Raw genomic sequence first — 26,841 nt, 5'->3', positions numbered from 1 at the left:
AAAAACGGTTAACGGAAAGGTTATCTACAGATCACTTTTTTCAGCCCCTCTTGCTGCAAATATTTTTCAGTTATCTGAAAATACTGCCATGTCTTACTACACAGGTTACTAACTCTGATATGTCTGAGAATTGTGCAGAGGTGCACACCCACAGTTTGAAGGATCTGGTCACCTGCCTTTATCTGTCACTATTTGCTGTGTCAGCCTGGATATGTCATTCACTCCTTTCAGACCCCAGCTTCCTTATCCACGAGAGGTGTACAACTTCACACACCTCTAGAGGAAATAGGGAGATGAAAAGAGACTCCTAGAACTTAGAGTTTTAGATCTTCGTGATACAATTCAGCTGCTTTCTCTTTTTTTTTTAAGATCTCTCTCTATATATATATATAATTTTTTTTTTAATGTGGACCACTTTTTGTTTTTTAAGTCTTTATTGAATTTGTTACAATCTTGCTTCTGCTTCACGTTTTAAGTTTTTGGCTGGAGGGATGTGGGAACTCAGCTCCCCAACCAGGGATGGAACCCCTATCCCTTGCATTAAAAGGTAAAGTTTTAACCACTGGACCACCAGGGAAGGCCTCAACTGCTTTCTTTTATCTCAGGGGATTGATTCATCCTGCTGGTGATGATAAATAATAGTGAATACTTACTGAATACATACAGTGCATTTTACAAACATCAATCCTGCTCCTGCGCCTTGAGGTGGTACTATCTCTTATAATACAACAGGACAAGAAGGCACTTAGAAACAAAGTCATTTGGCAGGATTCCACAACTAAACAAAACAGTTGCTCAGTTGCTAAGTTGTCTCTGACTTTTTGCAACCCCATGGACTGCAGCACACCAGGCTTCCCTGTCCTTCACTATCTCGTGTTCGTTCAAACTCATGTCCATTGAGTCAGTGATGTCATCTAACCATCTCATTCTCCGTCACCCGGTTAGAGCCGGAACTGAACCCAGGCGCTCCCATCTCAACTTTCCCCTGCCATCTGCAACGTAAGAATTGCTGGTTACATCTTTTGTCCACATGTCAGCAATAACCTCTATGAAGCTTTTCCCAGAGGGACTCTGGATGTCCAAAGGGATTTTTCTCCCCTTTGGGAGATGCAGCCAAGCCACAGAGGTCTGCCGTCCTTCTTTTGGCCACCTGACCTGTCCTCTGTTCCACCAAGCATGGGTGAGAGAGGAGAGAGGAGAGTGCCAGAGGGTCATTTGGCCCCTAAGAAGAGATGGAAGAAGAGAGAGGCCACGTTTGCAGGGGAAATGAGCCTGTGTCAAGCTCTAACTCAATCCGGGAGGTTTCGTTCGGGCTCATTGTTCCTCATTATCAGAGCTAACTATGTTCAGGCGAAGGGCGAACATGTTCCTAAATTTATGTCTCTGTGTGCGATCACGACAATGCGTGTTTTGTGTGCTTTCCCCTGAAAAACTCCTCGGGTGACACGGGCGACCCAGCTTGGACTGGGGCTTTCATGTGCGGTACCCACTCCGACTGGCCCCCGCTGGCAGATTTTTCTTAAAGTCGAAAATGAGGGGCTAACCTTCTCTTCTCGGCTTTTTCTTCTCCGCTACCTATAATCTTGATTTGACTCACACAAAAGTGACTCAGTGGGAGCCCCACTCAAGAAGGCTTTGACAGGGAACAATGCGCGGCACCTCTACAGAGGCCGGCCCGCCGCGTCGAGAGAGGGAAAAGGGATTAAAGTTTAAAGATGTCATGTATGTTAACCGATCAGTATTGGTTTTATGTATTTTGTCAAAGAGACAGCAGTGAAGCTGGGCCTGTGAGGGTGAGGGGGTGCAGAGGAGAGAAGAGGTGGCCCCCAGGAACTTTGGCCAAAGGCCTCACCAGAGATAACGAGCCCAAGAAGCTGGAGTGTTTGAAAGGTAATAATAACAACAATAAAGAAGAAAGGGCTGAGTGGGGAGACTGTCGTGGGATTGTTGCGTGTGTCAGCTTTGTCCTTCCACAATGGCCCAGGGCCAGGAGCCAGGCAGGCGTTGGGCAGCAGAGCGGCTCCTCCTGAAAGCGGATGCTGCTTTTTCAGCCTGGATGGCTTTCTTCCCTGATAATGCTCCGGTGGGGCCCCTGGAGCAGCCGGAGCCCAGGGGAGCCCTGAGTGAGGTTTGGGGGGGGTTCTGAAATGAACAGCTTCCTGCCAGCCAGCTCTCTGTCACCAGGCCCAGCACAGGGCCCCGGAGCAAGGGGCCCCATGCCTGCAGGGGTCTCAGCCCTGGCCTGGCTTCTTGTTCTGGGAGGAGGGTGCCCCTAGCACCTCTCTCCCCTGAAAAGAAGTCAAGAGAATAGATGTGACCTCTGGAACGTCTCTTCAATATCCCTGAAGGAGAGTGGAATTCCCCACGCTGGTTTCTCCAGACTTCTGAGCACTCTTCCTTTTATAGGAATCTCCCTTTGTGAGGGCTGCTAGAATTTTCTCAAGTATTGAACAGACAGAAAGTTGGGTATCTTTGAATCCTCTTTCTGAAGCAGTCTGGCCTCAGACAAGATGAACTCGGCTTGGAGGAGATGGTGCATGATAGAGGACACGTTTGTAAACTGGTGACTTCCCATTTTGCTCAGGACTGTAAGGACTGGTAACGGGGCAGCCATCCTGGCTGGGCTTGTAGTGTGAATGCTTCAGAGACCCGCCAGGTGAAGGTTTCAGAGCTCGTGTAAAGAACGTTGCCCTGGCTTCTAATGGCCATGGGGATGAGGGCAGGAATATGCTGAATCCAGCTCAAGCTGGCTTAGGAGAGCTGATTTCCAGTAATTCTGCATGCAGTTTTATTTTTCCACTTACCACAAATGTATTTTTTCACAGTTCTGGAGGCTGGAAGTCCAAGGTCAAGATGCCAGAAGGGTTGGTTTCTCCTGAGGCTTCTCTCCTTGGCTTGCATACTTCCCATGTCCATCCCTCTGTGTGCCAAGAGACAGTTTTTAAAAATTAAGTTGTGCAAACGTACAACCAGATAAATCATATTAACAGCAAAGGTAATAAACATTCAAAGCATCACTTATTTTACCATTATCTATACTTTTGTGGTGATGCATGTCTATTACATCTATGAAAGTGGAAGTATTAATAACTCGGTCATGTCCGACTCTTTGCGACCCCATGGACTGCAGTCCACCAGGCTCCTCTGTCTGTGGGATTCTCCAGGCAACAATACTAGAGTAGGTTACCATCTCCTTCTCCAGGGGATCTTCCCCACCCAGGGACCAAACCTGCATCTCCCACACTGCAGGCAGATTCTTTACCGTCTGAGCCACCAGGGAAGTATCGTAGGAATATTGTGTAATGTATGTTTCTGAGCATCTGTATCTAACTCCATATAGTCACGTGGATAGACAGAAATTGGCCATGGTAGAGTATTTCATTTACACCACAGAAATCAGCAAATGCTACAAAGCAGGGCTTTTCCTCTTGAAGTTGTTAAACATTTATCAGTGCCCTGGTTTGGGAAGGGAAGGGGTCTGGCCCAGCTCCTTGATCACTAGACTCAGTTACTGTCCCTCTGAAACAAAAGGAAGAAGAGCTGGAATGGTGGGTGGATTTGAAGACAAACTGTATAAAACCAGAAGTGCTTCTGAGTTTCTTCACCCTCGATTCACGCTGTTACCCATTCATCCCCTCTTTTCTCTTTCTCACTCAAAAATATCGCATTAGAAAAATATAAATCATTTCCGGTTCCGAGAGCTTTTTATAAATAATCTTTTCCAATGTCTGCCTTTAACCAGGATAATTCAAGGCCAAGAAAGTGGATCTGCATGCTGGGCTCAGGAATAGGGGCCAGAGGCCAAGTTTCAGGCTCTGGGGGCATCACCTGCCCTTGAGCTCACCTGTGTCCTCACAAGGCCTCTCTCTCTTGGGGCCTCAGCTGAGAAGGCTGAAGCTGTCAGCCCTCCCCTGGAGTGTCTGCACTTGAACAGGGGTCTGGGGAAACTGAAATGTCTTCAGGGCCACCCTGAACAATTCCATGGCAGGGGTGTAGGCCTTGGGGGCACTGTGCAAATTTGAGTTTGGCGGCCTTCCAAAAGCATATCATGTGGGCCACGGTCTTCTCATCCTAGAACACTGCCCTTGGTCAGGGTCCTTCTTTCTCCTGCCCCAGACAGCACAGGGCGACAGGAGCAGTAATGATAACCAGTGTTCATAGACCAGACCCCATGTGTCCGTCGCTGGCCCAAGCATTTCCATCTCACCAAGCTTCCCGGAAACTGGCTCAGTGTGTTAATTCCACTTGACGGCTGAGGAGACAAGGCATGCAGCAGGTCCTTAACTTGGCCAATAGGCTCAGCCAGGAAGCCACGGGATGGGGCTTATACCCAGCCAGGCTAGCTCCAGAGTTCTCCTTCTTAACCACTCTGCTTAACCGGTTCCCAAGAATTATCCTTTCTGACCCAAAGATATAAGCCTAGCTGGCTCCCCACCACCAAGTCTGGTCAACGAGAAACAGGAAAAAGCCAGGAGAGGAGGATAGGGGTGACGACAAGGAGACCAGAAATGGGGTGAAAACCAAAGTAGCGGGGGGCATAGCTATTATCCTGATGCCTCTACTGGGCATTCCCTTGGCTCCTGAGGCCTAAGAGTTTACAGGGGTACCCAGTCCTTGATGGCAAAAGGAGAAGAGGACGGCAGAGGATGAGATGGCTAGAGAGCATCACCGATTCAATGGACATGAACTTGGGCAAGCTCTGGGAGATGGTAAAGGACAGGGAAGCCTGGTGTGCTGCAGTCCAGGGGGTCGCACAGAGGCAAACTTGACTAAGCGATTGAACAACAACACTTCTGTAGGGTGAGGCTCACTCCTAGAATGTGCCTCCTCCCCTGACACATGGGGCCTGAGGCCTGAGTGGAATTGTTTCAGGTCTTGAAGGGCAGCAGCCTGAGGTCCTTGGCACTGGGCACACACAACCTCCTTTCCCCAAAATGGAGAACATCGCTGAACAGGCCCCCCTAACAACAGTGAGGATATACCACGGTCTTTTTTCCCCCAACGGCCCCAACACCTACAAGGCACTTTCAAAGTCAGTTTCTGATTTGCTCTTTATGATCCTGTGATGCCAGCCTGTATAAAGAGAACACCTTTTGCAGAAGAAGTTCATGCAAATGCCTCTGGGGGTGGGCCTGGACCGCTCAGCCCAGCTGGCCTGAAGCACGGCCTCTGGACTCGCAGTCCAGTGCTCACTTTACAGCAGCTTCCTCATGCACAACCCTACCCACCTGCCCCCACCCCGCCCTGCAGGAGGCCTAGTTTCTTAGAAGCAGATGAAATCAATTGGTCCTTGGAAATGTGTCAACCGCTGAGACCAGGAGACAAGTGCCAGGAGGAAAGAAATAGCTGAGATTCCTGTTAAAGAACAATGTTGGGTTTGACCTGAATAACACCAGAGAAAAAGGAGAAAATAATAATGTCAGACATTACATAATCTGTGGAGACGCAGAAGGAAGCTGGAGCTAGAAGGAGCGCAGCGGGGGAGATTTCAAAAGGGTCACCTTTCCCCACGGAAAGGATGAGGGGGTGGACAGGGTCACTGACGTACACTGAGCTGTTGCCATCTACTAGGCGGTGGGCAGTAGATTGTTGCCATGACAACCCTGTGGTCTAAAGATTATTACCTCCAGTCTGTGGATGGGAATACTGAGAGAGCGAGGGTGATTTGATCCTCCCCAAGCAGCACCGAGATGCCCAAGGACTCTTCCTCAAATGGGGAGCGGGCTGAGGGTTTCAGTATGGTGTTTAAGAACAAGGACTTTAATAGCCAAAGCCCATTAATTAGTGAGTGGCTAAACAAAATGCAGCAAATCCATACAATCGAATACCACACAACAATCAAGGGGAAAGCACAATCTGGATGGACCTCAACATTATGCTGGGACTTTCCTGGTGCCCAGCAGTTAAGACTCCATGTTTCCAAGGCACGGCAAGTGGATTTGATCCCTGGCTCGGAAAACTAAGGTCCCACATGCCACGTGGTACAGCCAAAAATATTATATATATGTATATATATATATATTATAAAATTACACTAAGTCCTACTTTCTCCACCAAATGATATGAACCCTAAAAGGGAAAAAGTTGGGGGCAAAAACTTCTAAGCTATTACAATAATTTGTGGTTTTCCAAAGCTCAACTCAACCTGACAAAATCATATTCCTCAGTATATGATTTCTGTCTTTTGGGAGAATTTTAATTAAATATAATTTTTCCCCTTGGGGAAGGTGTGGATGATGAAAGAAAGGTTGAGAAGCACTGTGCTAAATGAAAGAAGCCAGACGCAAAAGACCATATAATGTGTGACTCCACATGTAGGAAATGGGAAGAAAAGGCAAACCTACAGAGAAAGAAGATGAGCAGTTGCCCAAGGCTGGGCGTGGGAACAGGGTGTGACTGCAAATGAGCAAAAGGGACCTTTCTGGAGTGATGAGAATGTTCTAAAATTGAACTGTGGTGATGGTTGCACAACTCTGTAAATTTCCTCAAAGTCACTGAATTGTACTGTAAGATGAGTGAGTTTTCTGGTATTGAAACTATACTTCAATAAAGTTATTTTTTAAAAAATAGGAAGAACATGGGCTTGGGGCTCTGAGAGGCCTAGCTCCAGTCCTGGTTCCCTCACTCCCGTGGCCCAGGCAGCTCCCTCTGGGCTTTCAGTGTGCTGAAACTATGAAATGGAGCTGCGAGGAGAGCTTTGGGAGGCTGGGGGATGTGGTGAGCCAGGCACCAAAGAGTGAGACAGGCCTAGACAACCTCTCAACCTTCAGTCCTCAGATGACACAGCACCTCCCCGAGGGGCCCCCTTGATGCCTGGAGACTCTTGCCCATCTGACATCGGTTCATTTCCCTGTGGCACTTACTGAAATCTCAAGGGGCCCTTTTGTTTACTTGGCGATTGTCTGTCTCCCCACCCTCCCCTGGAATGTTAGCTCTGGGCGGGCAGGGACCTAACCAACACCGTCCCTGTTAGAAGGACACCCCGCACTAGCACAGAGCAGTGATGTAAAAATGTTAGCTGTCATTATTATTATTACTGACAGAATACCCAATGAACTAAGGCTTGCAAGCTAAGTTTGCAAGCCAAAAGTTGCACGTTTCTGGAGCTGTCTTTCCTTCACAAAGACCTCGATGTCAGGTGTGTAGAGGGGTGAACAATCCTAGAGAAAAAAAAAAAAAACTGCTTTAATGACATTGATTCACTGGCCCTATCTGACTGCTGTGGTGATTCATAGCCTGAAGGCCACGGGGGTTCGTGAACTACTGAAAACAGATGCAGCCCGTCGTTTGTAATCAAGCATATACATTTCGGGGGTAAGGTAGAGTGATGGTTATTAGCATGGATCAGAATTTCAAAGGGTTCATGATGGTTAAATAAGGCCATGATTCTCTGGTGCTTTCCAGGTGAAATGGAGACTCCTAAGTATGGAGGCCATGATTCTACTTTCTCTCTTTCTCTGTATTTCAAGTACTAAACACACACACACACATCTCATCTGAAGCTCCAACCCTAATGGAGAACGTGGGGCTGGGCAGTGATGAAGAATCTTCTTCGTGAAGCTGAAAACAGATCAGCTGAGATAGGAGCCCAGCAAGACGGGAAACAGGAAGACTGGAGACCTCAGGGCTCACACATCTGTTGCTAGAATAGCAAATTGTGCAATTAGAACTCGGGCTGGGCACGCATAAGGAAAGCCGCAAAGAGAGAAAAGGAGACCGAACCTCGCTTTGCTTCTGAATGCCCCTCAGAGGGGCAGGCCATCCACCTGGGAGCACCTGCGCGCAGGCGCAGGGCACGGAGGCGGGGGCGGGGCCGGCCTGGGACGCTTGGGGGCGGGGCCAGTCGTCCTGGGGGCACCTGACAGCTGGGCCCTGTAGGTTGCAGGCTAAGACTGTGTGATCCATCAACAGGCTTCTGTGGGTGATTTTCCAGGGTATGTGTGCACGCACACCATGCGAGTGCAATAGGGAGAGAGAAGAGAGAAAAATAAGCTCTCTACCATGAGCAGAGCATACTTCAGCATCCACTCTTAAAACAGGGTGTCAGACAGCCAGGGGCCCAGGAAACCAGCTCCTATTCTCTGAACATCACAGCCCTTAAAGAAGAAAAACAAGAAGGGAGAGGCCAGGGGAACGGGCTCATTACACCTACCAAGCGACAAATCACTTGGAAAACATAAATACGTTTTCAAGGACACTCCTCTACTAACGAAGCTAAAGTGTTTTTCTTTCAAACCCCGGCAAGAAAATCCAAGGGATGAACAAACTTCGCTTATTTTAGTTTCTACTCAATTACCTGTTAATGGAAAAAATCTGGCACCACGCGTAATGAGGCGGGCATGAGCTCACTGGCGCGGGGGTCGGCGCTGTCAGGAAGGCTGCAACAAGCCGGGCATTTATCTGCCTCTCTGTAACCCTTTTCAAACTCTCTGTCAGGGAGCCCACGCCAAGCGGGCAGGAGAGGAAGGGCTTGGAACCTGCTGCCGGCCTCCGAGGCCCTCTGGGAAAAAGAAAATTGTTGTTGGCAAGTCTGCCTGGCTCCAGAAATTGATCCAGTGCCCCCCACTTGTCCGAGCAGCAGCAGACAGAGCTAAGAATTTTGTTATAATTAAATAGAGTGCTGATTGGTTGCTAGAGGTGGTCTTGAAACTGGTGTTTAAAAGCAGAGGAGAACAAGGGTTACTATTCATAGGAAAAGCTCAGAGTCTTAAAAATCCATCTGTTTCATTCCCAAATTTAGGCCAAAAAAACGCTCACTTGCTGTCTTTAAAAATACCACCTGCTTTGCAATGTTGTATAATGTGCCATTATATAAGGTGGAGGAGGGGCGGAAGGGACGGCCAGGCACAAGGATGTGGTGCGGTGGCCCAGCCCTTCCTGGGAGAACAGAGGCTGTCTGCAGAGGCCAGGCTGTCTGCTCCTAAGGCTGAGCGCTCCTCCTCAGATGCCCAACAACCAATCTCGAGGCACTCGAGAGACTTTCCAGTATCACCTTAGTGAGTTGCATTCAAGAGCCCCCAAATGCCAGGCTCTGGTAACTACAGACATCCATCGTGCACCTGGCCTCTGGGATCAACCATCTGGGGGTTGCACTCAGGGCTGGACTGGACTCTCCCTACTGCTCACCACAGCTGGTAGAACACAGCGAAGTCACGGCTCCTGGAACCAAGAGAAGGAGATGTCCTCTTAGCCCTGGAGCCAGGGCGACTTAGTACCCTCCCCCAACACAGCACGCTAACCCTAGGGCAGAGCAGCCGCGGGACAAAGGGTTCCCCACGGGGCAGCCCTGTCTCTCCCAAGTGGACAGATGTCCCAGTCCAGCCTCGTCCTAACAGCTTTTCCTAAACCTCGGAGAGGTGTCGGGACTCGGTTTCTCTTGTAAGATTCTCATATGCACGATAATCGAAGAGAATCAGCTAATTTTAAACCCAGCTCCGACACTTTTCCGCTGACTGATGCTGAATGTGTTGCTGAGCTCCTTCTCATGACCATGGAAACAGGAAGATTCTCATTGTAGTACTTGGGTGAAGAACAAATAAAATCATGTGTGCTGTGCCAGATGCCCAGAAGCCTAGTATGGTGCCTGGCATGACGGAGGAGCCCACTAACAGGTGGCTCCTGAATTCCTGTAAGCTGTGCAAGCCACTCCTCCATTGCCTTGGAGTCTGGACACTGATCCAAGATTGGGAATGAGTCTCAGAGCTGGCAGCAGGATGCAAATCCCCCATCCTCAAAGCCAGTCAGTAGAGGATTCAAGGCTGGGGTTGTTACTGGAGAGATCCCTGGTCTAGATTGCAAGGAATCCTGGCATCTAGCCTAGAACCTGCCAGCACCCAGCTGTGTGGTTTCAGGCAAGACACACTTGGGGCCCCTTCTCTGGGCTACAGGTTCCTCTGGTCCCTCTTTCCAGCTCTTGGAAATGAAGCAGTCTGACTTTGTTTAGAGCAGCTGTTCTTGGCCTTACAAGGCCCTCCTGGAACTCCTATCCAGAAGGATAGAACTTACATGTTTTCACAGCTCCCTGCTAGGAATTCTGATATCCTGGGTGGAGGTGGGGGGTCTAAACAGGAGCCCCCTTCCACACCTTGATGCCAATGGTAGGCTCTAATTTCATAACAAACCCATGATTTCCCATTTCCATCCTCCCCTCCAACCCTTACACCCTGAAAAGCAAATACAGAACCAGAGTGGTTTCTAGCAGGATATTATCTGCAAAGTTATTAATAGGAATTTAATGTGTAAGTTTAGTATTTATCCTTAGGGGCCACTCCAGTAGCCCCACTCCATCCACATTTTTTCACTGTGAATTTCCTTCCACCCTTGGTCTCATAAAGCTAACAGGGATATGGGTGAGAGGTAGGCAGTACTTAGCTTGTTTTAAGTAGTAACCACTGCTACCTTTAGAATCCAGAGGAAGTTAACATTGCTTAACCCGAATTCTTCATAATTCCATAAACCGAGTGAATAGGGGGCATTACATTTTTTTCAAGAGGTTTGTTTCATGACTTCTGGCTGTGGTCGCTTGCCTGCCAGGCCCGAGGCTGTAGACCACATGGTGATCATAACTGCAGTCTTTTATTGCCTGCTCCAGGCAAGACAAACCAAACCACTGAGAGGACTTCTGTCCCCCTCACCTTCCCAATATCACCTCCAGCATTTCAGTGGGATGGAGTGTGTATCATCTATGGGAAGAGTCCAGAGGGATTGTGAGCACACTGGATGAGAACTACCCATGTATGAAAGCCACAATGTATCCATCCTATTATTGATGGACAGTGTGTATGAGTCCAGTTTATGGTCATTATGAATAAAGCTGCTATGAGCATCTACTAAAGGTAAACTTATGCTATTGGAATATTCTTTTTTTGCGTATCACCTAGTCTCATTTTTGTTTGGTTTGGTTTTAGTTTTTGCCCACTTTCAGTTGATTAAGCTATCTTTCCTTTTGATATTTAGGAACTTTTTTATTCTCCTGGATATCAGTCCTTCATGAGATAAATGTGTTACAAATATTATCTCCTACCTGTGCCTTGCCTTTTCACCCTTTTGAGTTTGTGATAAATGCTCTCAACAAACTAAGACTTAAAAAAGCACATATCTACAAAAGAGGGCTTCCCTGATGGTTCAGTGGTAAAGAACCTGCCTGCCAATGCAGGAGACATGGGTTTGATCCCTGGATTGGGAAGATCTCCTGGAGAAGGAAATGATAACTGACTCCAGTATTCTTGCCTGGGAAATCCCACAGACAGGGAAGCCTGGTTTGCTGCAGTACCTGGGGTCACAAAGAGTCAGGCCCAACTTAGCAATTAGACAGCAATCTACAAAAGCAGCTGACAATACACATTATTGTTGTTCAGTCGCTCAGTCGTGTCTGACTTTCTGTGACCCCATGGACTGCACCACGCCAGACTTTCCTGTCCTTCATTATCTCCGAGTTTGCTCAAACTCATGTCCACTGAGTTGGTGATGCCATCCAACCATCTGGTCCTCTGTTGTCCCCTTCTTCTCTTCCTGCCTTCAATCTTTCCCAGCATCACTGTCTTTTGTAATGAGTTGGCTCTTCACATTAGGTGGCCAAAGTATTGGAGCTTCAACTTCAGCATCAATCCTTCTAATGAATATTCAGGATTAATTCCTTTAGGATTAACTGGTTTGATCTCCTTGCTGTTCAAGGGACTCTCAGGAGTCTTCTCCAACACCACAGTTCAAAGGCATCAATTCATTGTCGTTCAGCCTTCTTTATGGTCCAATTCTCACATCCGTACACGACTACTGGAAAAACCATAGCTTTGACTATATGGACCTTTGTCAGCAAAGTAACGCCTCTGCTTTTTAATACCCTGTCTACGTTTATCACAGCTTTTCTTCCAAGGATCAAGGGTCTTTGCTTTTCATGGCTGCATTGTTTCTGCAGTGATTTTGGAGCCCAAGAAAATAAAGTCTGTCACTGTTTCCATTGTTTCCCCATCTATTTGCATGAAGTGATGGGACTGGATGCCATGATCTTCATTTTTTGAATGTTGAGTTTTAAGCCAGCTTTTATAAATATGGTAAAATAGTGAATGCTTTTCCCTGAGTTCAGAAAAAAGACAAGGAAGTCCAATATCAGCACTTCTATTCAACGTTCTATTGGAGGCCCTTGCCAGTGTAATAAAGAAAAAAACAAAAAAGCAGAAGAGGGAGTATAAAGATTGGAAGAGAAAAAATAACATTATCAGTATTTGCAGATAATACAATGGTGTGAATAGAAACATCCAAAAAAGCTATAGCTAACCTATTAGAATTCATACATGAACTTAGCAAGGCTATTGGATGAAAGGTTAATATAAAAAATTAAATATAATTTGATATACTAGCATCAATCAAATAGAACATAAAATTTTTTAGATACTATTTATGATGATTTCAAAAAACATGAAATATTTGGGGATAAGTTGAATGTAAGACATGCAAAATCTCTACACATAAAACTATAAAAACTTTTGTTATGGGCTACAACTCCTGCAGCTCAATTCCAGAAAAATAAACAACCCAATCAAAAAATGGGCCAAAGAACTAAACAGACATTTCTCCAAAGAAGACATACAGATGGCTAACAAACATGAAAAGATGTTCAACATCACTCATTATCAAAGAAATGCAAATCAAAACCACAATGAGGTACCATCTCACGCCAGTCAGAATGGCTGCTATCAAAAAGTCTATAAACAATAAATGCTGGAGAGGGTGCAGAGAAAAAGGGACCCTCGTACACTGTTGGTGGGAATGCCAACTAGTACAGCCACTATGGAGAACAGTGTGATTCCTTAAAAAACTGGAAACAGAACTGCCTTATGACCCAGCAATCCCACTGCTGGGCATACACACTGAGGAAACCAGAAATGAAAGAGACACGTGTACCCCAGTGTTCATTGCAGCACTGTTTACAATAGCTAGGACATGGAAGCAACCTAGATGTCCATCAGCAGACGAATGGATAAGAAAGCTGTGGTACATATTCACGATGGAATATTCAGTTCAGTTCAGTCGCTCAGTTGTGTCTGACTCTTTGCGACCCCATGAACCACAGCATGCCAGGCCTCCCTGTCCATCACCAACTCCCGGAGTCCACCCAAACCCATGTCCATTGAGTCGGTGATGCCATCCAACCATCTCATCCTCTGTCGTCCCCTTCTCCTCCTGCCCCCAATCCCTCCCAGCATCAGGGTCTTTTCAAATAAGTCAGCTCTTTGCATGAGGTGGCCAAAGTATTGGAGTTTCAGCTTCAACATCAGTCCTTCCAATGAACACCCAGGAGTGATCTCTTTTAGGATGGACTGGCTGGATCTCCTTACAGTCCAAGGGACTCTCAAGAGTCTTCTCCAACACCACAGTTCAAAAGCATCAATTCTTTGGTGCTCAGCTTTCTTTATAGTCCAACTCTCACATCCATACATGACCACTGGAAAAACCATAGCCTTGACTAGACGGAGCTTTACTCAGCTATTAAAAATAATGCATTTGAATCAGTTCTAATGAGGTAGATGAAACCGCAGCCTATTATACAGAGCAAAGTAAGTCAGAAAGAAAAACACCAATACAGCATATTAATGCATATATATGGAATTTAGAAAGATGGTAATGATGACCCTATATGCGAGACTGCAAAAGAGACACAGATGTAAAGAACAGACTTTTGGACTCTTGGAGAAGGCGAGGGAGGGATGATTTGAGAGAACGGCATTGAAACATGTATATTACCATATGTGAAATAGATCGCCAGTCCAGGTTCGATGCATGAGACAGGGTGCTCAGGGCTGGTGCACTGGGATGACCCAGAGGGATGGAATGGGGAGGGAGGTGGGATGGAGGGTCAGAGTGGAGAACACATGTACACCCATGAATGCATGGCAAAAACCACCACAATATTGTAAAGTAATTAGCCTCCGATTAAAATAAATTTTAAAGAAAAAAACTTTTGTTATGGGCTAAACTGTGAATGTGCCTGAGTGTGCATCCAACTCTTTGCAACCTCAAGAACTATAACATGCCAGGCTCCTCTGTCCATGGGATCATCCCAGAAAGAATAGTGGAGTAGAGTGCCATTTCCTCCTCCAGGGCAATCTTTCCAACCCAGGCATCGAACCCATGTCTCCTGCATCTCCTGCATTGGCAGGCAGATTCTTTACCACTGAGCCACCTGGGAAACCCTGGGCTAAATTGTATCCCTCACCAAATTCATATGTTGAACTCCTAATCCCTTGTACCTCAGAATGTGACTGTATTTGAAGATAGGGCCTTTAAAGATGCAATTAAGGTAAGAAGATCCAGATATGTGTCTTTGAGTAAGCCACTTAGCCTTGCTAAGTCTCAAAATTTCTACACTTGTAAAATGAACATAAAAGGAGTCTCTATTCCCATGAGGGTTAAATGAGAAACACAAGTAGAGTTTTTAGCACATCCTCTGGTCATTATCCTGTGAAGTCACTTTCCACGTGAGCGGCTTGTCCAGGCTTCAGAAATGTTGGTGGCCCCTTTTCTTAAAGACTCTGTCCTATTTAGATACTGCAGGACTGAGCTGAGAGGGAATAACAGAGAACCAAGCTGACTTTACCCAGACCTCTGTGCCAGTTCAGTTCAGTTCAGTTGCTCAGTCGTGTCCGACTCATTGCGACCCCATGGACGGCAGCACGCCAGGCTTCCCTGTCCAGCACCAACTCCCAGAGCTTACTCAAACTCATGTCCATTGAGTTGGTGATGCCATCCAGCCGTCTCATCCTCTGTCATCCTCTTCTCCTCATGCCTTCAATCTTTCCCAGCCTCAGGGTCTTTTCCAGTGAGTCAGTTCTTTGCATCAGGCGGCCAAAATATTGGAGTTTCAGCTTCAGCATCAGTCCTCCCAATGAATAATCAGTATTGATTTCCTTTAGGATGGACTGGTTGGATCTCCTTGCAGTCCAAGGGACTCTCAGGAGTCTTCTCCGTCTTCTCCAACACCCCAGTTCAAAAGCATCAATTCTTCGGCGCTCAACTTTCTTCACAGTCCAACTCTCACATCCATACATGACTACTAGAAAAACCATAGTTTTGACTAGACAGACTTTTGTTGGCAAAGTAATGTCTTTGTTTCTTTTAATATACTGTCTAGGTTGGTCATATCTTTTCTTCCAAGGAACAAGCATCTTTTAATTTCATGTCTGCAGTCACCATCTGCAGTGATTTTGGAGCCCCACCAAAATAAAGCCTGTCACTGTTTCCACTGTTTCCCCATCTATTTGCCATGAAGTGATGGGACTGGATGCCATAATCTTCGTTTCCTGAATGTTGAGTTTAAAGCCAGCTTTTCACTCTCTTTTACTTTCATCAAGAGACTCTTTAGTTCTTCACTTTCTGCCATAAGGGTGGTGTCATCTGCTTATCTGAGGTTATTGATATTTCTCCTGGCAATGTTGATTCCAGCTTGTGCTTCATCCAGCCTGGCATTTCTCATGATGTACTCTGTATACAAGTTAAATAAGCAGGGTGACAATATACAGCTTTGACATACTCCTTTTCCCGATTTGGAACCCGTCTGTTGTTCCATGTCCAGTTCTAACTGTTGCTTCTTGACCCACCTACAGATTTCCCAGTGCTTGGTTCAAATTGGTGCTCAAGAAATAGTTGTTGAATGAATGAATGAGTGAATCAGTGAATCAGTGTGCTTACAGCTCCCATTAAGTGCACTCACAAAATTCTAGCTTTAAAAAACCCAGACTCAGAGTTCACCAAAGTTGTCCATCACACCCACACCAGGGTTCACGCCAGCCTCTGCCATCACAACAAGCCTGGGAATGCCGGACCTGATCTGAAATGGGAGATGAGGACGCCAAGCCCAGAGGGGAGCCCTCTAGAGCATCAGACCTCTAGCTTTGTTTACTAGTGATTCCAAGCTCTGGTTTCTGCCACTTGCCTTGAAGCACAAGACTTTTAGGCTATTCTTTAGTTTCTTTCCAAAAGGCTTTAATTAAAAACATACGTCCATGTCACAAAAAGCATGTCAGCCAGAGCTGTGGCGCTCCAAAAGGTAGAATTATTCCTTGGACCATGAAGTTCCAGGTAAAGTAATGACTGCGGATAGTCACGGTATCCCAGGCCTATGGTCCCTTGGCTACAATAAGGACGGGTCTTCCACATCCAGGGGCTTCCCTGGTGGCTCAGCTGGCAAAGAATCCGCCTGCAATGTGGGAGACCTGGGTTTGATCTCTTGGTTAAGAAGATCCCCTGGAGAACAGAAAGGCTACCCACTCCCGTATTCTGGCCTGGGGAACTCCATGGACTAAGTCCATGGGGTCACAAAGAGTCGGACACGACTGAGTGACTTTGATTTTGCCTTTCATTTTCCACATCCAGATTTCTGTAATTCTCTAACCTAACTTTAAAGATTCAGATTAGTGGAATCCCAAGGAGAAATAAGGAAAACAAATAATTATGACCAGCCTTCTGCTTTTGTGATAATAATAAACACTATGATTTATTATTCCAGGCACTCTGCATTCCAGCCCTCATCAGGATCTGTCAAAATGACACTTGTCATATTGACAAAATGACATATTGTCACCAGGTGTTAGATGAAGAAACAGAAGCTCAGAGAGATGGAGGCATTGCCCAAGGCCACACGGTGGAGTCAGATGGAGGATACTCCAAGCTCAGGTTCATGCCACCGCTCCCACATGCTTCCCCTCTTCAAATCCTGGATCCAGACAAAAGGCTCTGACCCTCTATGCATCTACATCATCAGAATAAAAAGCGAATTTTCCATTATCTGAAATGGAAACACATCTACTATAATAATCCCTCTTGGCACGGGATTGTCCAAAACCATCACCTGCAGTGGAACAACTCCTCATTCTGGAGGATTCTGTTCTAAGACGCTGCCGACTGTCCCAGAATTGGCAAATGCCTCTGCTGTGGGCTGAAGGGTAGCCCCTTAAAGTATATGTCCCTATCCTAACCCTAGAACCTTTATTACTTTATATGGCAGAAGATGTGACTGAGTTAAGGACCTAGAGAGAAGCGGCTTATGCAGGATCAGCCAGGGGGCACAAACATAATCCCAGGCATCCTTATAAGAGAGAGGCAGGGGGACTTTCAGGACAGATGCAGAGGAGGCAGTGATGAGAAGGCAGAGGCAGAGATCTGAGTGATGTGGCTGCAAGACGAGGAACGCGCAGGACTGTAGGCAGCCACCAGGACATCTGGAGAAAGCTCACACTGGCTTCGACTTCTGGCCTCCAGAGCCCTGAGAGCTGTGCCACCAAGTCTGTGTTCACGTGTTAAAGCAGCCACAGGTGACTAATACACACTACTACTATGGGGCGAAATACCAACAGCCTCAGATATGAAGACGATACCACTTTAATGGCAGAAAGCAAAGAGGAGCTAAACAGCCTCTTGAGAACGGTGAAAGAGGACAGTGAAAAATCTGGCTTGAAACTCAACATTAAGAAAACTAAGATCATGGCATCCAGTCCCATGATTCCATGGCAAATAGACAGGGAAAAGGTGGAGGCAGTGACACATTTCCTCTTCCTGGGCTCTAAAATCACTGTGGATGATGACTGCAGCCGCGAAACTAGAGGGCCACTGCTTCTTGGCAGAAAACCGGTAACAAAAATTAAAAAGCAAAAACAACCCTTTGCCAACAAATGTCCTTATAGTCAAGATAGTTTTTCCAGTTGTCATGTACGGATGTGAGGTGAACCATAAAGAAGGCAGGGTGCCAAAGAATTGATGCTTTCAAACTGTGGTGCAAGAGAAGACTCTTGAGAGTCCCTTGGAAAGCAAAGAGATCAAACTTGTCAATCCTAAAGGAAATCAACCCTGAATACTCACTGGAAGGATTAATGCTGAAGCTGAAGCTCCAATACTTTGGCCATCTGATGCCAAGAGCCAGCTCATTGGAAAAGACCCTGATGCTGGGAAAGATCGAGGGCAGAAAAAGAGGGCAACAGAGGATGAGATGGTTGGATGGCATCACTGATTCAATGGACGTGAACTTCGGTAAACTCTGAGAGAAGGTGAGGTACAGGGAGGCCTGGCATGCCGTAGTCCATGGGGTTGCAAAGAGTTGGACATGACTTGGCGACTGAACAACTACACAAAGTTCCTTGGCCAGGTCCCAATAGAGGTCAGGAAGCATATGGCTCAGTGATTGAGTCACGGGCTCCTAGACGTTGTCTCAGGGTCCCTTAATAACAAAAAGCCAACAGATTCTTCCCATGGATGAAATGGGAAGATGTTCAATTTGAAAGTAAACTCCACAGGTAGGAAGAAACCAAACTGATGTCAAGAGAAAAGAAGGGCAAGGACTTGGCTGGGCACTGGACAAGCTTGGAGGGAAAGGAACTTCTACATTGGGGTAGAGAGAAGATCCTCAAAGCTCAAGTGTTGTAGGTCAGGAACCACAGAGCTGGGTGATCTGTATTTTGAATTTTAGGAAGAGATCTGTACCCAGGCTGGACTGATGATGGAGGATCAGCCCCTACCCCCACCTGGCGTTTTTCAGCCTTTATAACAAGGGCAATGAGTCATATTCCAGCAAAGCTGAAAGGATTAAGGAAGTAACTGAGAACGTGAAAGTTCTAGGAACACATTTGGAAGCATTATGGAAAGCTTCCTGCAATACATGTGTGGAGTTGGCCAACTTCATTTATTCTTTCCTCCAATGAACATGAATGGAACACCGTCTATGTGCCAGGTACTCAACCAGAACCCTAGATCAGTGAGCAGCAAAGCTTCTGTCCCCTTGAGGGGCTCTCCAGAGCAATGGGTCTCAACTGGGTGTGATTTTTGATCCCGAGGAGGCATTTGGCAATGTTGGAGGACATTTCTGATTGTCATGACTGCCGGGGAGTGGGGTGCTTCTGACATCTACTGGGTAGAGGCCATGGATGCTAACACCCTACAAGGCATAGGACAGTACCCAGTTATCCAGCCCAAAATGTCCATGAAACTCAGTGGTGCTGTTACTGGCCTAACTTGGTCACGTCCAGTGGACACGATGGTGGGTGAGAGCATTAATGGGAGGGAAAAACAGGAAGCTGAAAGGTCACAGAGAAGAGAGACATCATCACTATCATCTACGAGGGGAACTGAAGGAGGAGGGGCAACGAGGCTGCCGGAGCAAAGCAGACCTTCCCGGCAGAGAGCAACGGCATCTCTGAAAGCAGAAGAGCAAAAATACATTTATGGGAAACAGTATGTGCTGGGGAGGAAGGGGTGGGGCAAACAAGGAAGTCTTCAAAAGGACCGTCCCATCATTCTGTTTGGGAGAAGGACCATCTTTATTATGCAAGGAAGTATATCTTAGTATTAAGAGCACGAGTTTGGAGTCAGGGCTGAACTTAAACCCCAGCTCCACCACCCTACAGGCTATGTGGTCTTGAACAAGACACACACTCTGAATTCCTAAACCCAGTTTTAGAAAATAAAGCAGAGGGTGGAGGTAGAGGATAAAATCTACCTCAGGCTGGTAGTGTTAGGAAGAAATGAGAAAATGCTCATCAATGGCTTGGCACACTGCCACAGAAAAACAGATACTGTCAAATAACACAAATGTTTTCAAAGGTTACCCTGGTCCCAGTGTGCAAAATAAAATAAGGAAGGACAACCAGAATCACTTTTTCTTGGATATACAAAACAACTGAAGACAAAAATATCAAGATTTTACAGGACAAAAACCAACTTGAGCAAAGCAGAGCTTCCAAGGAGCTTTAAAGTCCTTGATGACGATACTATGTAGTTGGAAGTAACAAGGGCGAGGACACAGACTGCTTCTGTGTCCAGTGAAATCACGTCCTTTGAAGGTGAGGTTATCCAGACAAGCGGAACTACATATGCGCCCATCTATCCAACCATTCATCCTAGCCAGTGTGAGGAATGAACGCAGTGGAAACCTTGGGAAGATCTTTATTGTGGCCCTTGTTGGTGATGGTGGTGAACCTGCATGCTGGCCAGGGTGGAGTCCTGAACTTGAGTCTCAGGGATAGCAAGAGTCCTCCCTGCAAACTTGTAACAGAAGTACCTTGATCCGTTTTCTAAAAACCTTCTTAACAATCGCTCACCCTGGCATCTCTCCTTGCATGTGATTCTTACAAAGAAATAAAGATACTTTCACATCAATGATCCTTAAATGATAATGATGTGCTTTCTTAAATTCTCTCCTGGTGAATTAAGTTTCATTAATAAGAATTAAATCATTTCTGCTTGACACTCAGAGGGCCAACTCAGATATATCAGAGTGACAGTCTTATAGCCCTAAGAGGGACATTTGCTTTCAGAAATGAACTAACCAGGTACACAAACTATGCCAAACAGGCATTAAGAATGAGACAGGAAAATAAAAAGAGTGCAAGGACCCTTTCTGGTATCCACATCACCACCCATCACCCACACCAACCACAGGCTCTCAAGTTCCACCCTGGGAACACATTTCTCTTGCTGAAGGCAGATCTAGTTTCCCCAGAGATAAAACCCAAATTATAGAAACAAGTGACCAGCCTTTATCTGCACATACTAAGTTGCTTTTATTAATCCAGAATGGCATGCTACAGATACTGTACAGCATGAACATTTATTCATTACAAAAATGGCTTCCAAACCATTAAAAATGAAATTGGAATAAGAGCATAAAACGGAACAGTAACATCACAATTGTTAGGAAACATTCAAAGTATTCACAAAAAAATGTTATAGTTAGCATTTTAATAAACCAGAGAAAAACCGGAGACAGTTTTACAATCGCTTCATGTCAACTACAATGGCACTGAATGAACAGGTTTTAGCTTTATACAGCATTTTGTAACATCAACATGCCTAGGTTTTTTTTTTTTTTTATTTTTAAAGTTTGCTACCTACTTGTATGTCATACAGATACATAAAAGCGGCAGCTGGTTTTTCCTTTAAGAGTAATCTAATATACAGAATTTTTGGCCCTTAAGGGTTTATACCTCTTCATTTAAAATGCTTTCTGGACAATCTGCTACCAAACACGTCTTGTTATAGGTGACATTAAAACTACATACAAATCTACCTATGTAACATCACAGCAAAACATGATGAACGAAAATTACAGCATCGAAAAGAGGGAGAAAGCTAAAGTCACTGAGAATTTTGGCACATAAAAAGTTTTGCACACGGTCAGTCCATGTCCTCAGGGTGCAGGGTGCTCGCCTGTGAGTTCACAGGGGAAACGGGACAATTCCCACTGCTGCTGGTACAGCGTTCTAAGATTCCCTCACTAATGTTCAAGTCTTGTTTTACATAATGGCTTTTAAAGCAACTTTTGTTAATGCTACTGATCCTTTAATGCAACTATTAATGTCCATTTGGCGGTATCTGGGTTTCATACGGCAAAAAAAAAAAAAAAAAAAAGTCCAAAAGGGAAACAAAAAATATATATATACACATTTTATATATAAACTTAAAAACCTTGTACAAATGAGTTGTTATATATAAGATGCTTATGCTAAGGGGAAAAAAACTTTATACAGTTTCAAGAAAAAGGAAAACATATTTTAAAAGGGACAACGTACAGGTTCGACGAGCAATCTCTAAAGCAATAAATACTACTGGTCCAACAGCAATGTGATTCCATTAATTGTTGAATAGCAACCCCCTCCCCCCAAAAGAACAACACCATGGAACAAGGTATATTAACACATTTTAACCCTTTGTTTCTGTACATTTAAACAATAACAAGTAACATCACAATAAAAGTTGTTTCACACAGAAAAAAAAAAAAAAAGTAAATGGCACTGCATTCCTTGTGCCCTTATGGTTTAAAAACCAGATGTAAAATGATTGGTTCGCAAGCTCGTATTTAATACAAATAATACAGAACCAACTCCTTTTGGAGGGCTGCTTCAAAATTGCTTTTTTTCTTCTTTTTGTTTTTTAATCAGTCTTTTAAAACTAAGCTATCCGAACTACATAACAGTTATGTATATATATATATTTTTTAAACGCTACAAAGACTTTAAACAGCTGTTGATAAAAATTTTGGTAGAATCATGAGGTTCTTCTCTCATCTACATATTTAAAAGGAGAAATTGAAATAAGAATGGGTCAAATATTGACCAATGAACTCCATAAACATTAACTAATGTAGCCACGTGGCACAAACGGAAGAGGACAACACGAAAACCGGGCAGGAGGGTGGGGGCGGGGCGGAACCAGAAATAAAGAAAAAGCGAGAGGAAAACACTCCACAGAGCACCCGGGGCTGAGGAGGGTAAAGCTATTCTAAAGACTTGGTGACGAGGGACAGCGGCTGGGGCTGGGTCCCGGCCAGAGCGCCGTGGGAATGTAAGGAAGATGTCGACGGCTGTGCCAGAGATGCAGGGGGGATGGCAGGCGGCTGCAGAGCGGCGGGGGGCAGGTCCAGGGCCCCGTTGGCACAGAGGGCGGGGGCCTTGCCGTGGGCGGCCTCGGCAAGCAGGAGGGCGGGCGGCGGAGGCATCATGGACAGGTGGGCCAGGGGGTCGGGCTTCAGGGACAGCGAGAGAGGCTGGGTCTGCTCAGTCTGTGACTTGGCGTCCTGGGGGGGGGAGCCTAGCAGGTTGGGGGAGGAAGGAGGCGAGTCTAGTAAGCTTCCATCTGAAGAGGGTGGACTGAGGCAGCTGCCTTCACCTTGTATGTAGCGAACGCACTTTTTTTTTCTCCTAGAAACAGGGGAGGGAGGGGAGAGAGTTATCTGTGAATAAAGGGCAAAGATGCCAAGGGAGAGAATTATCTACTGCTCAGAGCCAAGAGGACCGCCACCTAACGGTGCCCCCCCGGGGGAGACATCGCCCAGCGGCCAGGGGACGTTTAACGCCTCGCTGGGGTGCCCGGCTCACTGAGCTACAACGCCCGCTCTGGCGAATGAAGTGTGTCAGACCGCACAGCTCCCTACCTACCTGCTTCCCCTGCCCCGCTAAACACCCGCCTTCCCACTCCTGACCAAACAGAAGTGAGCTGGCTCACGGGCGCCACCTGTGGACCGTGACAGAGAGCGGCTACGTCCACACCGAGAGCAGCTCAAGAGCTTGTTCGTTCCTCTTTTGGCTTAGACATCCCTTCATTTCCCGTGGTAACTAACCATCCCCCTCCATTCCCACCGCTACCGCCCCCACCCCTCAGTGGGTGTGTGTGTGTACATGTGTGTAAAAGAGAAAGACAGGGCTCCCTCCCCAGGCGCCTCATATCCATCTGAAACTCAAAATGCAGACTGTTGAGCCCACAGAGCTTAAAGGCAGCGTGAGCAAGAGGCTGAAAAGGTTTCATCCCACCACCTCCACCGTCACCACCACCAAACACCACCACCACCACCACCACCACCAGAGGCTGCTGGCGCCCAGAGAACTTTTTGGGCTTGTCTGTTAAGAACCACACCAAATCAAGAGAGGTCAGAATCAGTTGTGAAGGGGGTCGTGGACGGGGGTGGGGGGGAGAGGGAAACGAAAAGAAAACCAAATAAACTCAAAAACAAAACAAAAATAAAAAAACAAAAAAATAAAACCACCAAAAAACAGGTAGAAGAGGATAAACAAAGGTGGGGGAGGGGGAAGAATAAGAAAAACAGAAAATGATCCAAAGGAACAAGAATAACTGGTTGTATGGCCTGCAGGTTGTGGGTTAAATTATGATTCAAACTTTTTTTTTTTTTTTTAAAGATTTGGGGTCTTCCCCTCCCCCACCCCACAGTGAGAAGGCTAGAAGGAGAGATGGTGAGAATGGGGATGGAGGGGCAACTTGCCCTGGTCCATATGCCAGGGCCAGTGAGTAAGGGTTCAGCCCGTCACAAGGAAGTGACAACAAAGAAGAAGTGCCAGGGAGTCGCGGCATGGACTTTCCTGAACGGGGGGTGGGGGTGGGGGGGCTATCAGGAGTAGTGTTTAAACCAGAGAGACTAATTTTGCCCTGCGCCAAAACCAGAGTCTCCCCTCTCCATTTCCTGTTTATGTAAGAAATAGGATTGAGAATTTCAGAGCCTCTTGTGCTTATCCATCTGAGGTGGGCAAAGTCAGTTCAAGACACTGAGCGTGTGACCTCACAGCTTCCCCCTAGTATTTCATCCCAGTTTGATGGGATCATATGTGGTAGGACAGGTGATCCTGGTAATCAACCCCATTCATGCTATTAAAAATAATGCAGATACAGGGGATGTGCTGACCTAAGAATACAGTCCGAACCGCGGCCGATAACACTGTCTACAAACAAGTATGGAAGTACCGGCTGGCTTCCAGTCATGGGAAAGCAACCGAGATGCTGCCCAGTTGAAGGCCACTGCTGTCAGATGTCAGTGGCCTTTGAAAGGAAGTGAGTGCACTGAGTCCCTCCTTGGGTTTGTGCCCCAGAGCTGTCTGATGATGCCCCTCAGTACGTGGGGTGTGGACTCAGCAAGATGGCAGGAGGTAGGGGAGGCGGGGGGGCGAAAGGGCACATGCTCAGTCCTTCCTGCCTCCCAGAGGCCGAGACCCATTGTGCCAGTGGCTTCAGGGCCTCTCCATCCCTGCTCTGGGTCGGAAGGAACCCCAGGAAAGTGAGGACAGTCTGCCTTCGCCTTCCAGTTGACAAGGTTCCTTTTCCTCCTCTGGGATAGACTGAAATGGACTATGGGTTCTGTGCCCATCCCAGAAACCCAAGATAAAATAATTAAGCCTCTTAAGAGTTTTAAACCACCTTAGCCTGCAGATCAAAACATGCTCAAAAAACTAAGATGTCCATGCATTTTAAAAATGGGAGAAGAAAGGGAGGAGCATAAGCAAAACTGAGAAAGCAACAGGGACAAATGAGAGAGAGGGGAAAGAGGAAAGGGACAAAGAAAGACCGGGGGAAAAAATAACAGGAAACAAGGGAAAGACATCCAGCAGCGTTCCATGCTATATTAGGGCAGAGTGAAAAGATGGGAAAAGCAACTTGGTGGGCTCAAAACAGAATCTTGTTAAAATGTCCTCAAATGTCAAGTAAAATTAGAAACCCTGTGCAGGGAGCGAGGAGCCCTGATTAGCTGGGAACATTTCTGGTGCTCCCCTCCCCCCTTCTGCCCTCCTCATGGTATGAAGTTTCCATGTCCTGGGGATGAGTGGGGGGCATTTGAACACAAGACATGTGGACTATGAATGACACGGTGACCGCTCCTTCTAAGAGGTGGCAGAGCAGATGGCAGTTGGAACCCACGCATTTCGGACAGGCCAGGAAATGCCTTGTTTTGCAAATCCTTTTATTATTTTTTAAAAGCACATCTTGTATTACTGGTTTAGCATCAAGCCAGAGATCCTAGCAAAGTCAAGAGGAAAAGTGGAGGAAAAAAGGGACAAGACCCATTCTCTTATCCTCCCCCACCTAGGCTCCACCTCTCATCAAGGTGTGGCCCCTGAAAAATCGGTTTTTAGCTTCTTATGGATTCATTCTGAAAGGAAAGTAAGAGTTCTTCCTGACCTTATTTTGGAATCACACCCTTAAAGGAGCAGATATGCATTGCTAAAGCTTTTAGAGTGGGAAACAACCACCCCAGTGAAGGAAAAATGGCCCCTGGGGAAGGTCTAAGGGTGCTGAGGCAGGAAAGAGGAAAGATGGCGCTGGGGAAGGGGGTGTGTGGCTCAGTGTCTGGGCAGCCAGGCTGCATGCTGACAGCTGCCCTCGAGCTGCACTGTAGAAAACCATGTTTATGAAGCAGCTCCGAAGCCTTGGGGTTGTTTGTTTTTGTTTTGCTTTGTTAAAAACGTCACGAAAATTCTTGTTTCTGAGGAGGATTCCACACTCAGGGTTTAAGTGAGGTTGGAGCTGGGTCTGAGAAGGGACTATGTAGTTAGTCAATGTTGGACATGATAACTTTCAGCCCCCAAAAATGCCAGGTCTAACTCGCAGTTAACTGCTTCCAAAGCAGGAAGAGGGATTCATACACCACCACTCACCTCCTACAAATAAAATACACAAACCAGGCCACAAACCACATTGCAAGGGGCACACAAACGGTGTCAGCTGCACCTTTCTACAGAGCATGAGGAACCCTCCCTTATGAGTGTGCCCTGTGATAAGCTAACCTTTCGCCATGGCAGAGGAGTGATTCTGCAGCTAGTCATCTTCGTACTCAGCACATAAAGGTCTGATACAAATTCACTGCCTATAAAGGGTCATCAGAGGTTCCATCTTCTAGGCCAGCCCTAGTGAAATCTCTGACACTCTCCACCAGCTGCACCATGAAAACTCTTTTCTGTTGCAAAGACAAGATCCCAGGACTGAGTGGCAAAACCATTTGTCACCTCCAGGGACACTGTTGTCTCACAGAATGGGTGGGGGTTCCCTCTCCTGCTGGACGAGCACCCAAGGCCCCCCATCCTCACTCAATGGGCAGAGGGTTGCCTGTGGAGGGAGGTCTCTCTCAAGAAAGGCTCTTGGGCCCCAGCTCCCCTCAACGTCTGGTCAACATGAGGTGCTTCGCTGATCTCTCGCAAGGCGTCGGGGCGGTGGGGAGAGGCACAGGAGACTGGTGGGCATGCACGTGATGGAGTGGACATGGGAGCTAACGTCTAAACACGGAACACATGGCGAGGGCGTGGAGGAAAGGGACACGTTGACAAGGGAGGCACTACAGACAGGGGGGCGTGTTTGGGTGTTGAGATACCTACCATCATAATATTCCAAATTCAAAGACTGCTTGTATCAGAACAAAGAAACAACAAATTTAACCAAAGGTGGTCATTAAAGGAAAGGAAATGAGACAGGAACTAGCTGGTATCCCTCCACCAAGAAGGAAGTACCTATACCTTCCCTGAAATTACAGGTTGGATGGAACCTGCAGGTGGAACACAGGCATTTAATTTGGACTCTTCTGATTCC

The 26,841-nt window shown here is 46.5% G+C and overlaps 1 protein-coding gene across 16 annotated transcripts in view; it reads right to left on the bottom strand.

Moving 5' to 3' along the window:
- Positions 1-20,544: 20,544 nt before the first annotated feature.
- The window catches only part of TCF7L2 (transcription factor 7 like 2), a 199,629-nt gene continuing 193,332 nt past the window's right edge, over positions 20,545-26,841 (bottom strand). For 11 of the 16 annotated variants that reach the window (XM_068961287.1, XM_068961285.1, XM_068961288.1 and 8 more), the window contains one exon: positions 22,458-22,679. In XM_068961287.1, the coding sequence (XP_068817388.1) occupies positions 22,600-22,679 (80 nt within the window). In that variant the 3' untranslated portion in view covers positions 22,458-22,599. Of the gene's footprint in view, positions 22,680-26,841 lie in introns of all 16 variants that reach the window. The other 5 variants (XM_068961280.1, XM_068961281.1, XM_068961282.1 and 2 more) reach the window with 1 other exon arrangement.

This window comes from Capricornis sumatraensis, chromosome 23 (genome assembly GCF_032405125.1).
Source record: "Capricornis sumatraensis isolate serow.1 chromosome 23, serow.2, whole genome shotgun sequence".
Lineage (NCBI taxonomy): Eukaryota > Metazoa > Chordata > Mammalia > Artiodactyla > Bovidae > Capricornis > Capricornis sumatraensis.
This window is presented reverse-complemented; position numbering and strand designations above follow the sequence as displayed.